The sequence below is a fragment of the Ictidomys tridecemlineatus genome, chromosome X (genome assembly GCF_052094955.1).
Source record: "Ictidomys tridecemlineatus isolate mIctTri1 chromosome X, mIctTri1.hap1, whole genome shotgun sequence".
NCBI lineage: Eukaryota > Metazoa > Chordata > Mammalia > Rodentia > Sciuridae > Ictidomys > Ictidomys tridecemlineatus.
Window position 1 is genome coordinate 26,344,371 of NC_135493.1, and position 17,020 is coordinate 26,361,390.

General features: G+C 37.8%; 1 protein-coding gene across 1 annotated transcript; it reads left to right on the top strand.

Moving 5' to 3' along the window:
- Positions 1 to 1,901: 1,901 nt before the first annotated feature.
- On the top strand, positions 1,902 to 2,423 carry LOC101973307 (small ribosomal subunit protein uS13). Its single transcript, XM_040288955.2, has one exon. The coding sequence runs from the start codon at positions 1,920 to 1,922 to the stop codon at positions 2,298 to 2,300; it is 381 nt and encodes a 126-aa protein (XP_040144889.1). The 5' UTR covers positions 1,902 to 1,919; the 3' UTR covers positions 2,301 to 2,423.
- The last annotated feature ends 14,597 nt before the right edge of the window (positions 2,424 to 17,020 follow it).

Here is a 17,020-nt window from a genome sequence, read left to right on the forward strand (position 1 = left end):
ATCCTTTTAACCACCCTGAAAGCTAGATAGGACTATCTTCATTTTGTAAGAAATTAAGATTCAAAAAAGACTGAATTAACCCCAAAACTTAGTAAGTTACTTGCCCTAATGTCACAGAGCCAGCAAGCAACCAATGGAACCAGGATTCACATTAAGGTCTGACTGATGTTCTTACTTTTAACTACCACTCCATTACCTAGGGCTTACATGCATAAAACAATTAAGGAACAATACAAGCTAATACCATTCAGCATTTCTCATTTGTGATTTTAGTGACTTTGTGATTCTGTAGGCTCTGTGTGACTGGAAGCTGGTAGAAGGGGACTGAAACATGCTGTAGAATATTATCTTCAGATAACCTTTCTGAGGCCTATAGGTAGGTCAAGCAAGAGAGGGAGAATGTCACAAAATTTCAATCCCTCAACACCTTGACTTATTTTTCCCTCTCCAATTATTGAACCACACACACACTTTCTAGCACCTTTCCAGCTCTATGCTTTCACCTTGACCCAATCTTACACAACCCAGATACGTGCCTTGCAGTGCTCTAACTTGAGACAAAACTAGAACACATAATAACTATATGAGATGGGGGATAGAATGTCCCTCATCTAAATAACACTTCTCTCAGCTGGGCTATTGATAGGAGACACAGAAGACAAGTCAATGTTATTATATTCACTGTCAAGTATCTGGAGCATCTAATCTAGTTCAGAGGTCTCTACATTATTTAAAAAGATATATGCACCCAAAATTATATATGAATTTATTTACAAATTACATACACATAAGTATATTAATATATTACATACTAATGATACAAACATACACAGAAATGTTTAAAGGATGGGAAAATAAAACTAGTGGTATTTAAAACATGAATATACTTTGCATAAATGATACCTAAGTAATTTTATCCTTTCCTAAAACTATTACTCAACAGAGTTTATTGAGAGCAATATGAGTTAACATTGGCCCTTAATTTTAAAATCCTATCATACAGCAATTCGAAAGACTTGTTCCAGATTAGGTGGAAATTTATTTGTTTTGGTTTGATTTGGTTGTTTGGTACTGGGAACTGAACCCAGGAGCACTGAGCTTTATCCCCAGTCCTTTTTATTTTTAGACAGGGTCTCACTAAGTTACTGAGGCTGGCCTTGAATTTGCAATTCTCCTGCCTCAGCCTCCCAGTTACCTGGGATTACAGCTGTGCACCACTGCACCACTGCACCTGGCTCTAAATTAGGTTATTTTGATACCAGGTTTTAATGGATCTTGGTTGAAAAAGAGCTCAAAGATACAAAGATAGAAACAGAAGAAATAAATCATTGTCTGTGCTTAATAGATCATAATGCATTTTTAAATATTTATTTTTTAGTTTTAGGTAGACACAATAACTTTATTTTTCTTTCATGTGGTGTTGAGGATTGAACCCAGCACCCCCGCGCATGCCAGGCAAGTGCGCTACTGCTTGAGCCACATCCCCAGCCCTCATAATGCATTTTTTTTAATTTCATCCTCCAATTATTTAAGAACATTTGTTGTAATTTATCTACTAAACTTCCTTATTTCCTGATGGCAATCACCTATGCTTACAAAAAATCAGAAGGTATGGTATCTTAACATTCTTACCATAGGGTTTACAAAAATTCTTCATTTGGAAGAATTTTAAAGAGGTTAGCAATATTTCTTTCTAGACAGGTGCAGTGGCACACACCCATAATCCCAGAAATTTGGGAGATTGGATCATGAGGATCAAAAATTCAAGGCCAGCCTTGGCAATTAGTTAGTGAGACCCTGGCTCATTGGCAAAGCTCCTGTAGGTTAGTCCCTAGTACAGAAAGAGAAGAGAAGATAATTTGATCAATTTCTGATTTTTAAATATACAGATACCGACACGCCACCACTCTGCTTCCGCCATGTCTCTAGTGATTCCTGAAAAGTTCCAGCACATTTTGCGAGTACGCAACACAAACATGGATGGGCGGCAGAAAATAGCCTTTGCCATCACTGCCATTAAGGGTGTGGAGCGAAGGTATGCTCATGTGGTGTTGAGGAAAGCAGACATTGACCTCACCAAGAGGGCTGGAGAACTCACTGAAGATGAGGATGAACGTGTGATCACCATTATACAGAATCCACAACAGTACAAGATCCCAGACTGGTTCTTGAACAGACAGAAGGATGAAAAGGATGGAAAATACAGCCAGGTTCTGGCCAATGGTCTAGACAATAAACTCCGGGAGGACCTGGAGCAACTGAAGAAGATTAGGGCCCACAGGGGACTGCGCCACTTCTGAGGCCTTCGTGTCCAAGGCCAGCACACTAAGACCACTGGGCACCACGGCCGAACCATGGGTGTATCTAAGAAGAAATGAGTCTGTAGGCCTTTTCTGTTAATAAATAGTTTATATACCAAAAAATATATATTATACAGATACCAAGAGGTTTATTTTAGGTGATAAAGCAATGAAATCACATTAAAAAATTAAAAAGAAGGATGGTGGAATATGTTTCTAAGATGGGAGTCTGTAAGTTGCTGAGGCTGCCTAGAACTCACATTCCTTCCAACTCAGCCTCCATATAGCAGGGATTATAGGTGCAAGCCACCACACCAGGCTCTTCATTTTTGAAATACACTCATTTTTAGGAGTTAATTTTTATTTATTGCTAAAAATCACCTTGAATGGATAGGTTAAGTCTTTTTAATAGTATCCTCTGGATATCATACTACTACCAACTACTTAGCAAGAAAAGGTCAGCTAATTTGGAATATTTCTCTGTGTTCAAAAGAAAAAGTGTGATTTATCTCTAAGTTCAAGTTTTTAAAATATTTCCCCCAAGTTTACTAGTGAGCCCTCTGGGTTGTACAAAAGAGTTCCATGGTCATTCTCCATCTTCTTGCAAACTACTGAATATTTGATTATTTAAGATCATATAAGCCAGAACCTTCTCCCTACACAGGTAAACCATAGTTTCTTGCAGTGCCTTGAAAACAAAAAATACAGTGAGGACTTTGCTGAAAACTGCTTTAAATTATGAAACACCCACCCACTCTTTCTTCAAGGTGCTGGCAGACATGTGTGACATGTCTATCAGAGATCCAAGTGAGCAGGCAATGCCAATCCAAAGATGAAGAATTAGCAAGGCTTGGGGCTGGGGTTGTGGCTCAGTGGTAGAGTGTCCCTGAGTTCAATCCCCAGTACCAAAAAAATAAATTAAAATTTTATTGTTTTCCCCATACCCAAAGAGATCATCTTGCGTATTCTCTAGGAGTCCAAATATCCCCCACTTTGGAGACCACTGGCCTAAGATAAACCACCACTAAATGTAAGCCATGAATTTTAAAATCAAATGAGTAGCTGGGTGGTAAAGTCTAAATGAGTAAATGGGTGATTTAAGAGAGTTGAGAAGCTCTCTCACTCTGTCAAGCAGGAGAAGACCATCCTAGGTCTATTCAGAAGTGAGCTAGAGAAGTCAAAATGGGATCAGTGGCTAAACTTAATATTATTGTATGCTAAAAACAGTATTTTTAATTCTATACTGAGAAACATACTTGTAAGAATTCCAAGAAAATAATAAGCAAAGAAATTGTATTTAAATGTGTTGTATTCTATATGCAATCTTTAGTGATTGTTAACATTCCCTTGGGTAGTGACAGTACTGGGCATTGAACCTGGGGTGCTCTACCACTGAGCTATATCTGCAGCTCTTATCATTTTTTTTTGTTTTGAGACAGGGTCTTGATAAATTACCCAGGCTGCCTTTGAACCTGGGTTCCTTCTGCCTCAGCCTCCCAATTATCTGGGATTACAGGTGTGCACCATTTAAAACATTTTCTATTGACTCAAAACAGTCTCCCATTTATTAACCATCACAACAAGTCAATGAGATAAAGACTGATCCCTACTTTACAAGTGAGGAAACTGAAGCCCAGAGGGAAGACAATTTTCCCAAAGACACGCTCTGACAAAGTGGCAAACTAAACCTAAAATGCAAGTGTTGCTGTCTTCATCCTGTCCCCAGCCTAACATGACACTCAGTAGTGCCCATTCTGGGAACATCAGCTCAATTGGAAAATAAAATGAATGAATTTCACTTGAGGAACTCCTGTATTCTTCTTCAGTTCCTTGCCTTCAAATCCTAAATCAAGCAATATATCCTGCTTCCCCGACTTTCCAGACATTATTAAACCCCTGAAAATGTACAATTCACTGTCTGCATTCCTCAGTCCTCCAAGGGCCAGGAGCAACTCTGGAAATGCACTTAGGGCACAAACAACATGTGAAGCCTGGTTTATTTTCATCTACAATGTATGCTTACATTTATTCCTCCTACTGGACCATACAGGACTAGTAAGTGGCTTGAAGGCCATTTTAGGGGATATGCAGTGCTTCCTCTTAGCTACCACCTAACAGCCCCTAAGTCTGAGAGGCAATGCACAGAGTAAAAACTGCTGTAAAATTTTATCATCTACCACATATGTGGATAGAATAAAGGTGAAAATATTCAAATTCCTTTGGCTTTAGCACTTTGAAACTTAATGTAGCATCCTTCATAGAACTAATTTGTTCTTCAAGGCAGCTTATTAATGGAAAAGAGAAATGAAATATTCCTAAGGGAGTCATTTCAGTATAGATGAAGGTCAGCTAGTCTTTGCTTTAAAAAGTATTAATACCTCAGCATGGAAAAAGCAGCATTGCACACATTCAACAAATTTATTTCCACTTATTTTCTGGTGTATATACAAACATATGCATAGATGTATATGCATATGTGTGTATATGCACAAAAAATAAACATACAAGAAAAAGTAGTCTTAATGATCAGGGAAGCTATACAGCATCACACAAAGATACACATTAAACTGACAGTGTGAACCTGGGCAAATTAATTGTTTTAGCTTCCTAATCTTTAAAGTGTCAAAAATAACTCCTACCACCATTGGATTATCAGAAGGATAATATGAACCAATACAAGTTAAATGCTTAGCACACTTCCTGGCAATTGGCACTCAATAAATGTTAAATTTTTTTAAATGATGACTATTAGTTATCATAATCATTAATAATATTGATACTACTACTATCATCATCATTATTATTGCACAAGCAAGAAGCTTAAAGACTCATTTCTTCTGGAATGAAGTGAGAAAAGCCTATGTTGTCACTACAAAAAATTATTAGCCTGGAGAAGACTTGAGGAGCATGGTCCAGTAGTCCATGAAGGGATTTAACAAGAACAATGCTGAGAAATTGTTCTCAATGTAAATGAAACAGTGGCCAAGGAGAAATGGGCAAATCTAAGTAGGAGAGACATAGTTGGAAAAAAAGAAACTTTCTTAACTTCTCTGGAAATTGAACAGACAACCAAGAAAGCTGACTGGGTCCCTAGATACTACCTAAAAGTTACAAATACAGCATTTGTCCAGCATAAGTTAGTTCTAAAGGCCCAAGAATTCTATTTATGAATCTCTAATACATCATATACCCACAAGCTATAATGGGAAATTTTCATTATCAATCTACAGGAAAATCATACCTGAACCCTGGTTTCTGCCCTTTGACCAAAGCCAGTTCACATAACCACAGCAGCAGCTCTTTGCCCCAGTACCATAAAGAGCACGATCTCCAGTACATCTTCCCAGCACCATTATCACTTTCACCTTTAAATGTCATCATCTGAAGAAATTAATGGGCACATTAAATTTTCCACCTGCAAATGAGAAAATCCAATTTTTTTCAGATGACTCAGGCTGAGAAGTAGTATGAATTTTCCATCTAACAATGAACTCAGAAAAGTCACCACCACACCCACATGAAGTTTTATTGATTTTCTTTACCCCAAGCCAATCTAAAAAGTACATTGCTCTCTTAATACAAAAGGCTCAGTTACAGAATCACCAAAATGAGTGTTGTGAGCTAAACTGGCACTTTAATGTCAAAGAGGTATGGCCCTAGATTTTAACATCTGTGAGCTCTTTCTATATAGCTCCAATGTTCTTGTATAGTCTAAGGATTGGACAAGCCTCTGAACTGATTTTCCTTGTGTATTTCAAATAGCCAAGCCCAAATTTACTGGAATCCTACCCATCTTTATAGCTTCTTAAAGTATATTTTCCTCCATTTTCAAAACAAAATGTATATGTTTCCCCCAACTCAGTGAGGTTGGACTGATTGCTAAAAATAACTTGGAAAGAAGACTCAACAATTTTGAGAAGGTCAATTTTTAAGATACAAGGCAGGACCATACCCAGAGTACAAGACATAGATGGCATAATCAGAAAGCTCACAATCATCATGTCATTTCCTTGTAAAGGTGGTTTTTATCACATGCACCAGACAGCCCTGCTTCTACCAAGATTATTTCTAGAGAAGTGACACTCCTCTAACAGCTAATCTGTCTGTTCCCATCAATGGGATTCACACCCCTGACTTTTCCCCCACTTTCTGTAAGGGCTGTCTGGAGAATTTTTGGAAAGCTCTTTGAGATGCTTAGGCCAAGGATGCCTCAGGTGCCATACTCTTGAGACCAAGCAAATCTCCACAGTCAACCTGTACCCCAGCTGATACTATGGAGTCCTGCCACTTTAGGGAATAAACTATTATAGGCACCCAGCATGTAGTCAATGAGCTGGAATATGTACATATGTACAAAATATTACGATTCTGATCTGTATTGGGCTAGCTTTTTGCAAACACTGACTCCCAGCATGCATGCACATGAACACACATACACACATCCACAGTCACAGAGACCTATTCCTGGATCCTACTGTTCCTCCAGTTCTGCCAGGCTAAGTAGATAAAATGTTCCACACTAAGAATCTTATAGCTGTTTCCAGCTTAATGGGCTGGTGTCCCTTCCCCCTGCTCAGCTCCCTATATTTTAAAGAGGGTCTCTGGGAATAAAACAATATTTTCTTTCTCTAATGGAAAGTTCAGGCTTTGAGGCCTGACTGTAGGGGAAGAATTTGGCAAAGGAAGATCTTTCCCCACACCCTACAAATCACAAGTCTTGGGTGACTGCCTACTCCCTCGACATAAAGCTGGCTCCAAGTGTAAACACACACATATGGTGTCCAGCTGCCTCTCACTTTAGAGTCAGAGACTTGGCCTTCCTCTTGTCTTCCCCAACCTACATTCCATCACCTCCTCATAGATCACTGATGGGAGCCATATGTTCAGAATTTACATGCACTGTATTCATAATGGAAAATTCTAGTCAGACTTCTGCAATAGATATTTGGATGTCAACTTTGTTAAATTTCTCTGGACACAGAGCAAAACCATTTGGCAGCCGTCTGTCTCTCCACATCTTATAAAAGTAAAATAATTTTTTTTGCACTTACATAGACTGCCTTCACTAGAGATTCTGAAGACTTTCACAAGTATGTGATTTCCTTTGATCGGTTTAGACGAATAGATCACTTTCAGAGGTGAAACTTAAATCTACTTTTCTAAATACATTCCAGTTTGTCTTCACACAAAAAAATATATACTACACATACAAGTAATGTGTCATTCAGTTGCAGAAGTCTATACTTTATATAGACAACTATTTCCCCATGTCCTGATCTGTGCCAGTTTAGCACCTGTTAGGAGAGTATCTTATGTGGTTCTCCAATTGTTTCCAATATGTTAAGCTGATCTTGCTGACCATATTGTAACAAGCTTGAAACCCTGGTCCACATATGATATTCTTTATATAACCTACCACAGTGGAAGGCAGACAGAAGGAACTCTATAAAGTGAATGGGTTGGATCAAATTATCTTTTTAATCTATTTCTATAAAATGTTATGTTAGGGAGGCCATTTTAAAATAAATAAAATGAAGGCATGTAGCTAGGGAAAGAGTAGAGACAGGGGGACTTTTATGGAGGGAAAGAGCTGTTCCGTGTCCACATAGTGGTAGCTACATGGATCTATATGTATGTTAAAACTCATAACTGTACACGCATCAGAAAACTGATTTTACTAAATTGTAATCTTTAGGATTAAAAAAATTAAAATAAAAGCAAATGAATGAATAAATTCTACTTTTATATCCTGTTCTCTCACTAAACTTAAAACAATCTAATTACTTTGGTTTCTTACTCAGAATTGAGTGAAGTGCTCCTTTCAAATCACCCTGAATTTCTCAATTTAAAGTTACATAAAACACCTTTTATATCAGGGACAATCTTCACATGAGTTCAGATATCTCTATACTCTTTAGTAAAGGCTATCTTCAGAATCATGCCAGAGGTTACAATATCCAAGCTGATCAAATGAAAATGAAGGTCAAAGAAGTCTATAAAAATGGCAGCCTAGAACTGGGGATGCAGTCGGGGGAGGTGTTGTTGGTTTTTTTGTTGTTTTGTTTTGTTTTGTTTTGTATGTTTTTTGGTACTGGGAATTGAACCCATTATCACTTTACACCACTGAGCCACATCCGCAGCCCTTATTTATTTTTAATTTTCAGAAAGGGTCTCACTAAGTTACTAAGGCCCTTGCTAAATTGCTGATTCTCCTGCCTCAGCTTCCAAGGTCTCTAGGATTACAGCCACTGGGCCCCAGTGCTTAAGGGGCCCAGAGTTAAATCTTCAGCACTTCACACACACAAATAATAATAAAATAACATTTAAAAATAATTGGGGACAGTGGTGCATGCCTGTAATCCCAGCAGCTCAGAGGACTAAGGCAGAAGGATTGCAAGTTGAAAACCAGCCTCAGCAAAAGCAAGGTGCTAAGCAACTCAGTAAGACCCTGTCTCTCAATAAAATACAAAATAGGGCTGGGGATGTGGCTCAGTGGTCAAGTGCCCCTGAGTTCAAACCTCAGTACCCCCCAAAAGTAAAAGTAAAAATAAAAAGATAAAGGCAGAGGCAGGGCTAGAATGTGACTAGTGCATTTTAACTATATCATAAAAGTAAAAAAAAAAAAATAGGAGTTTTCTATTTATCACAAAGGATTTGAGACTATATATATATATATATATATATATATATATATATATATATACACACACACATATATATATATATATATATACATACATATACATATAATTATGTTAACTAAAATTTTTTTAAAAAGCAACAAAGCCACAGGAAAGGGTAGGAGATACTGAAGCCATAGAGTCTTACATAATTAATATAGTTGGAGCTACAAATTTGGCTCTGAACAATCTGGCAGCCAAAGCCAAATGATCATGTTTCCACATGCTCATTTACCAGATTTGTATTATCCGTAAGGAATAAAAGCATACCAGTTCCTCAGAATAAACAAAGATTTTCATGGCACTTAGTTCTAAAATTTCTCATGTGAAGATGTCATATAGAGGACACTGAAAAATAAAGTAGATGAAGTCTTTAACAATATCCTTATACTATATTTAACTAGTTCCTCAGGATTCTAAAAATGAATTCTATAAAAATATTACTGAATCAAAGAAGTTATGACTTTAGGTAATTTACCTCTCTTAGTCTTCTCCGCCTTCTCTACCTACTGAATTAGATGTTGAATTTATTGACCACCTTCTAGGTCCCTATTAGTTCTGACAGTCTTTGATTCTGACTTCATAAACTAAATTTTATTCTTCCACTAACTTGTATAATTTCTTCAAATCTTTTTTTGTTGGGTATATGTATATATGCATGCATGCACATATCTTCAATGGCTGGAACATTCAGTTTTCTTTCACATCTTCAAATGGAGCCAACTTCAGATATAGATATAACAGACAGCTTAAAATCAGATATAATTATTTAATGATTAAAAATTCCTCCTCACCAGACACAGTGGTGCATACCTGTAATTGCAAAAACCCAGAAGGCTGAAGCAGGAGGATCACAAGTTCAACTTAATGAGATCCTGTCTCAAAATAAAAAATCAGGGACTGGGGTTGTGGCTCATTGGAAGACTGCCTGCCTAGTGCATGTGAGGTGCTAGGTTTGATCCTTAGCACCACATATGAATAAATAAAAAATAAAGGTATTGTGTCTATCTACAGCTAAAAATATATTTTTTAATTAAAAAATAAATTTTAAAAAATAAAAAGGGCTGAGGATGTAGCTCATTGGTAAAGTGTCCCTGGGTTCAATTCCCAGTACAAAGGAAAAAAAAAAGTCTCAAAGACCATACATCATTACTTCCCCAAATATAAACCATAAAACCTTTTCCTCAGACCGAAATGCCTGAAATTGTGCCATACTTTGGAGAAGGAAAGAAAAAATATCTATTGACTACCTACTATGTGCTAGTACTTTTACATGGATTGGCTAATTTATTCTTTACAACAATCCAATGAGTCAAGTATTACTACCCCATTAAGAAATAGGCTTCTTGTAAATTTGTACTCTGTCAACTTGCTAAACTGGAACTAGATCTCCAGGATTCCCTGTCCTATTCTCAATAGTTCAGCATGGGCCACAGAGATATATTGCATAAGACTTGGAAGAAGGAAGTGAAGCACTAGCAATTTTTTTTCTATACCCAGAAGATCATTGGAGGGCAACCAGGTGCTGTTGCGGCTTAGGCGTGTTGTCTCTTCTCTCCTGGCTCTCAGTTTTGGCATAGGGCATTTTTCAGCCCACATCAACTAGTAAACTTCCTCCTTCAGCTTCTCTGGCTCAGAAGCCAGGTGACTGGGTCTGCAATGAAGTATACCAGCTTCTTCTTCAGAACGTACCCAGCTTTGAAGTTGTTTGGCTTAGAGGCTATGAGAGATTGATGTGGGTTCCAGTTTGTGTTCTTGGGTTCCCACAGATCCTCATAAGTTCTAGTTTGGCCTTGCTCTCCCCCATTTCACATCCATTCCTCCCATCTGCCATACTGACTTCAGGCCCAGCACCAGATGCAGAACAACACCCTTATGTGAACTGTTAAATCAGCTCCCACAATTGCATAAGATCAGACCCCATAATAAATCCTTTGTGTTTGATATCATTCTTAATGGTTCTGCTTCTCTGATTGAACACTGGATGATATGAGGCCCAATGAAGTAAAATTATTTTCCCAAGGTCACAAAGCTGGGATGCACAGTTACAAATCAAAATATGTCTGACTCCAAGTTTTACCTAAGTAAAAAACTCCCTGTCACCTAAGCTCTGATGAGAAGTAGCATGAATTTTCCCAGGGAGCTAGTAAATAATTGTATCAAGACTCTCAAGCTCCTGCACCCCCCGCCCCACACCAACATGCTTTATTTTCTCCCACTTAATATACTATATATATTGAACTACTATATTTTACTGATTGCCTGACCACCCCACCAAAATATAGCTCCATGAGGGCAAAAGGGCATGCCTGTTCTATTCACTGATATATCCCTGGTACCTAGAAAAATATTTTGCTCATAGCAGATGCTCAATATTTATTGTTGAATGAGTGGAAGTAAATCATAATGGCCAACAGGGACATCACTTTGAGATAATAAGAAATGCTAAAATAATCCAAATTTAGTCAAGGAAAATTATAATAAATGTTCTGGACTTCAGTCTCTCTCTTCTCTCTTTTTATTTATTTTGGTATTGGGGATTGAACTCAGAGGTGCTCAACCCCTGAGCCACATCCCCAGCCCTTTTTATTTTTTTTTATTTTTGAGACAGGATCTTGCTAAGTTGCATAGGGTCTCACTAGATTGCTGAGGCTGGCCTTGAATTGTGATCCTCCAACCTCAGCCTTCCAAGTCACTGGGATTGCAGGAGTGTGTCACCATTCCTGGTTTCCTGTCTGTCTTATAGCAAAAGCTAATGGTGAGAATGAAATGATTAGATAGTGTCAAGAACTCAGATCACTGAAATGAAAAACTAACAGCATCACCACAAAAAAAAAAAAATAATAATGTCTACGTGCAAAGGAGACATTTTTTACCTCTGGCCTTTCTTTATCTGCTCAGGAATCAAAACCCATAGGCCATAGGAAACAGCTCAGACATAGAATCAGACTGTCATGGCCAGAAGTACTTTAAAAATACATTTCATTTTACAGATGAGGACACTAAAGTCCAGAGAAAAGAGAATTTCCTAAGGTCACACAACTAGATCTGCATATTCTGCTACCTAGGAACAAGAGATTTCCACTCTACTGTGACCTTGAGCAATTACTTAACCTTTCTAAGTGGTTAAGGGAGAATAATAATATCTACCTCAGAAATGACATGAGAATTAAATAATACATGTGAAGGATTTAGCACTGTGCCTGACACTAGTAAATATCAGTAAGTGTTAGTTATTTTTCCCTGCCAGACACAAAAAAGGTGAACATACTATAACCCATCAATACAAATCTCCTTATCTTCTCCTTTGTCCATATATACATACAACTTATATAATCTAAATCAGACTTTCTACTTGCTAAAAAATTTTTAAGATAAAAATTTCTGAAACTACTTTAAGAATCTAAGAAACTCCAATAAAAATGCAAACTTCAAAACCAGAGACACTTATTTGCTGAATAAACAGATTCATTGCTGGATTTCTTTAGCTAGTATATTCCATTGGCACATTTAAAATTGGAATTGTTTACCAGAAGTGCACTTACTGACTACCATTTCATAATAAGGAGCAATGGCAGAGTTCCAGGCACACCTGCATTCATTTCAAGCCATCTGGAAAGTTCCTGACATCCTCATTTCCCCCAGTGTAAGTTTGATAGTCCCCAGGCTGTTGTCTGTCCTCTAAAAGTTGAAAGGAAGGAAAGGAAGTCACTTTTGAGAGGGGGTCTACTCTGAAAAGACTTTAGTAGAACTCCTATCAAATTTGGCATTTTGTTAGGAGTTTCTTAAAGACACAAAGAAATTGTGAAATTGTGGAATGACTGGCAATGAACTTGACAAAAGTAGTGCACCACCAGCTGCATTTTCAAATCTCATTCTATAGAGGATCACATCTTCTACCACCTCTTAAAGCTTACCCTGTTGTACTTAACTTGAAGATGTTACAAGAAAGTGGAATATAATTTCCATAATCTAAAAAATATGCCCATAGAGCCATGTTATAAGCAGATACCTATCTTATACTGCAAGGGAAAAATTGAATTCATGTTTGCAACTACAGTCACACATTGCTTAAAGACAAGTATATATTCTGAGAAAAAATTTGTTTTTATGCAATCATATAATATACTTATATAAACTAAGATGGCTACAGTGTCAATGGGCAATATGTGCTACCATCATGTATGCAGTCCACTGTTGACAAAAACATCATTATGTAGCAAGTTACTATATGTCCAGTAACTCTACTGTCCTCTACTTGTATCAAATGCAAGTGCATCCCATCCTGACTATTCCTAGGGTCTTATGACACACAATAATTAAAATTCTTAGCAGGTACTGCTGAACTCCAGTAGGTGGGAAGAAAAATAGAGCAATTCGAGTCTAATTTTTGGCTGCCATTACAACCATGACCAGGGCCTCCTAGATATCCTGAATAGATACTACTGCTGTTATTTCCCATAATCTCTCTCTGGACTTGAGATTTGCTATATGGCAGGCAGTGAATCATCCAACTACATTCTACCTCCAACAACAAAGAACATGTAATACAGGGGCAAAGAATATAGCTCAGTGATAAGGTGCTATCTAGTATGTACAAAGCCTTGGATTCAATTCCCAGCACTGCAAAAAAAAAAAAAAATGTTAGGGATCAGAAATTCTCTTAAAAGAAGTATTCACATGACAAAAAATACCATAAAGCAGATAATTTGGGTCACAAAGTAAGGCGTAGAAGATGTGGAGATTCAAAAAGTTGGCATGGAATCTAAGCTCTACCACTTACTAGCTGGGTACACCTAAACCAATAACAATCTCCCTGAATTTCAGTTTCATTGTTTATAGCATGGACATAATTAAAATCCTACTTCATGGGATTGTTGCATTAAATGATATATGCGTTACAGTGTCTGCCAGTTACCTTATGGTTCTTCAGCATAAACAGTGTGATATTATGTCTTTGCCAGTTTATTTTGAGTTGACCTTTAGAGTCAGTTAGCTACTCTCATAAGGATGTACAGACAGGAACAGAGAGCATGATGCCAGAAAGGCTCACACTATGGATGTGATGACAATTGCTTTTGTTACCTTTATCTCAGACACAGGACTACCTCCTCTTTGCTAATTAGTTTAAAAAATGCAAAAAGTGGTTTTCTAATTGACTGGTCTGTTAATTTGCATAATATTAAAAATGGATTCTCACTGGTTTAAAAATGGCTAAAGTAAAAGAATGGAATCCTATTGAGAATAAGTTATATTCCATGTATGTATAACATGCCCAAACACAATCTACTGGGCTAGGTTTGTGGCTCAGTGGTAGAGCGTTTGCCTAGCACGTGTGAGGCACCAGCTTCAATCCTCAGCACCACATAAAAATAATGTATAAAAATACATTCTACTGTCATGTATATCTAAAAAGAACAAATTAAAAACTGACTAAAATGCCAGGTGCAGTGGTGCATGCTTGTAATACCAGCAGCTCAGGTGGCTGAGGCAGGAGGATCATGAGTTCAAAGCCAGCATCAACAATAGCAAGGCCCCAAGCAACTCAGTGAGACCCTGTCTCTAAATAAAATCAAAATAGTGCTGGGGATGTGGCTCACTGGCCTAGTTTCCCTAGGTTCAATCCCTGGTACCCCCCCCCCAAAAAAAAAACATGGCTAAAATATTTTAGAGACTTCCCTACCCTTGTATTAACAGGTATAAGTATCCAAAGAATCTTGTAATTTGTCCATACACTTAAGAAAAGCACTTGAAGGTAAATACCTAAAGAGACCTTTTCAACCCATCAGTTTTAAAATTTGGCTTGGTTGTTTAATGTCTACTATAAAGCATAAAAACTCGGATTTGGGGAATGATATCCCTAAAAATACAGGAGTAGGGAACTACAGAGCTCTGTCCCACCTTAAAAGCAACTGATGAGCTAGGTTTTTTGTTTGTTTATTAAAAAAAAACTGTAAGAATCAACTTTTGAAGAGCTCTTAAATTACAAAATAGAAAACCCAACAACAACTAGAGAAAGACTTGAAGAAAGAAGTGGCAGCTTTGGGTATGAGACCACAATGCTATTTTAAATTGCCCACCCACCACATCCAGCCTACATGGGAGCTTTTAAAAGCCCTTATTCCCACATGTAGCTCTTTTCCCAAGCTCCTCCTTCCCAGGATTATTGGTCTGTCTATTGCTTGTCCCAAGTATTTTGCCCTTGTCCTGACTGCAATAGCCAGTACCTGTGCCTTTATAAGCTTTTTATGAAGCTAACTGCTATAAAACTTGGAACTCCTAGTTGGGTAAAATGAAAGGTATCATTTGCTCTCTTCCCTGAGAAAAGTGATAGAATAGATCAAGATCCACCTTCCATTCTCCCAATAGGCAGTGATCCTATGAACTACAGCCTATACCTTTGACACAGATTGCCAGTGCCAGAGAGAGGAATATGTGTCTTATTCTCAAAGAATTGGGTCTTGACTTGTTCTGCCATTTTCCTCAAGGAACAAAGCATGTACTCCTAGCTACTTGGGAGGCTGAGATAGAAAGATTCCTTGAGACCAGGAGGTCAAAGCCAGCTCAGGCAATATAGTGAGACCCCCATTACAAAAATAAATAATTCTAAAAGGTCCTGTGTATACTGAGGAATAGATGAATGCATACACATGCCCTGTGAGGAACAGATACTCAGGAAAGGACTGAGAAGGGCTAGGGGTATAGTTCAGTAGTAGAATCTTGCTTAGCATGTGCGAGATCCTAGGTTCCATCCCCAATACTACAAAAACAGAAAAGGCTGAGAAGATCCTGAGCTTTAATTTCCATCTAGCCTTCAAGCCCCATGAAAGTAGAAAGTGAAAGCTAAGACAGAGTTGTAAACAGCTCAGATAAGCAGTGAGGGAGCACTCCAACACAGAACCTATTTACAAACACTGGGAATTAGTCCTTTTCCTTTATTTTATTCTGCCTTTTATCTTTTGTTGACTCCAGGCATTTAAGGTCATTCTGCCAAAACACCAAGTGATCACCATGCTAATAGAACAGAGTTCAGAGCTGGGTGCTATGGCACACACGTTAATCCCAGCAGCTCAGGAGGCTGAACAGGAGGATCATGAGTTCAAAGCCAGCCTCAGCAATTTACCAAGGCTCTAAGAAACTCAGTGAGACCCTGTCTCTAAATAAAATACAAAATGGGGCTGGGGGTGTGGCTCAGTGGTTGAGTGCCCCTGAGTTCAATCCCCAGTACCAAAAAGAAAAAAAAAAAAAAAACAGAGACTTCAGGGACCACATATGACAAAAGTACAAACAAAAATGGTTTAGAGAAGCCACTAAATAAACACCAGCAGCCCACACAGCTAACAAGAACAAATTCTGGTTAGGATGGAGAATCTCATTTCCAGAATTATCACACTGTAATATTCCAAATACAGTTTTCAACAAAAAATATTAAAAGGAATGCAAACATAAAAGCATATGGCCTATCTACAGGAATAAATAAATAATAAAAAGTGTTCCTTAGGAAGTCCTGGCACTGGACTTACTAGACAAAGGCTTTAAATGAACTATGAGATATGCTCAAAGACTTAAAGAAAACCATGGACAAAAACTAAAGTAAAACAATGTCAACAAATAGAGAATATCAAGGAGAGATAGGAATCATTTTAAAAAATAGAAACAGTAATGAAAATTCACTACAGGGGCTTAACAGCTAATTGAGCAGACACAAGAAAGAACTGGCAAATTTACAGATTGGTCAGTTGAGATCATTCAGAGAAGCAGAAAGAGAAAAGAAAGAAAAAAAGAACACAGCTGGCCTCAGTGGCGCCAATCTCTCATCCCGGGAACTCGGGAGGACCACAAGTTTGAGACCAGACTCAGCAACTTAGCAAGGTCCTAAGCAACATAGTGAGATTATATCTCAAAATAAAAAAAATAAAAAAGGCTGAGGATGTGGCTCAGTGGTTAAGCCCCCCTGGGTTCAATTCAAGCACCACCATCACCACCACCACCACCCAAAAAAAACCCAAGCCTAAGAGACCTGTGAAATGTCATCAATTA

Excerpts from the sequence above, each read along its gene's own strand:
- LOC101973307 (XM_040288955.2), top strand. The coding sequence starts at position 1,920 with ATGTCTCTAGTGATTCCTGAAAAGTTCCAGCACATTTTGCGAGTACGC.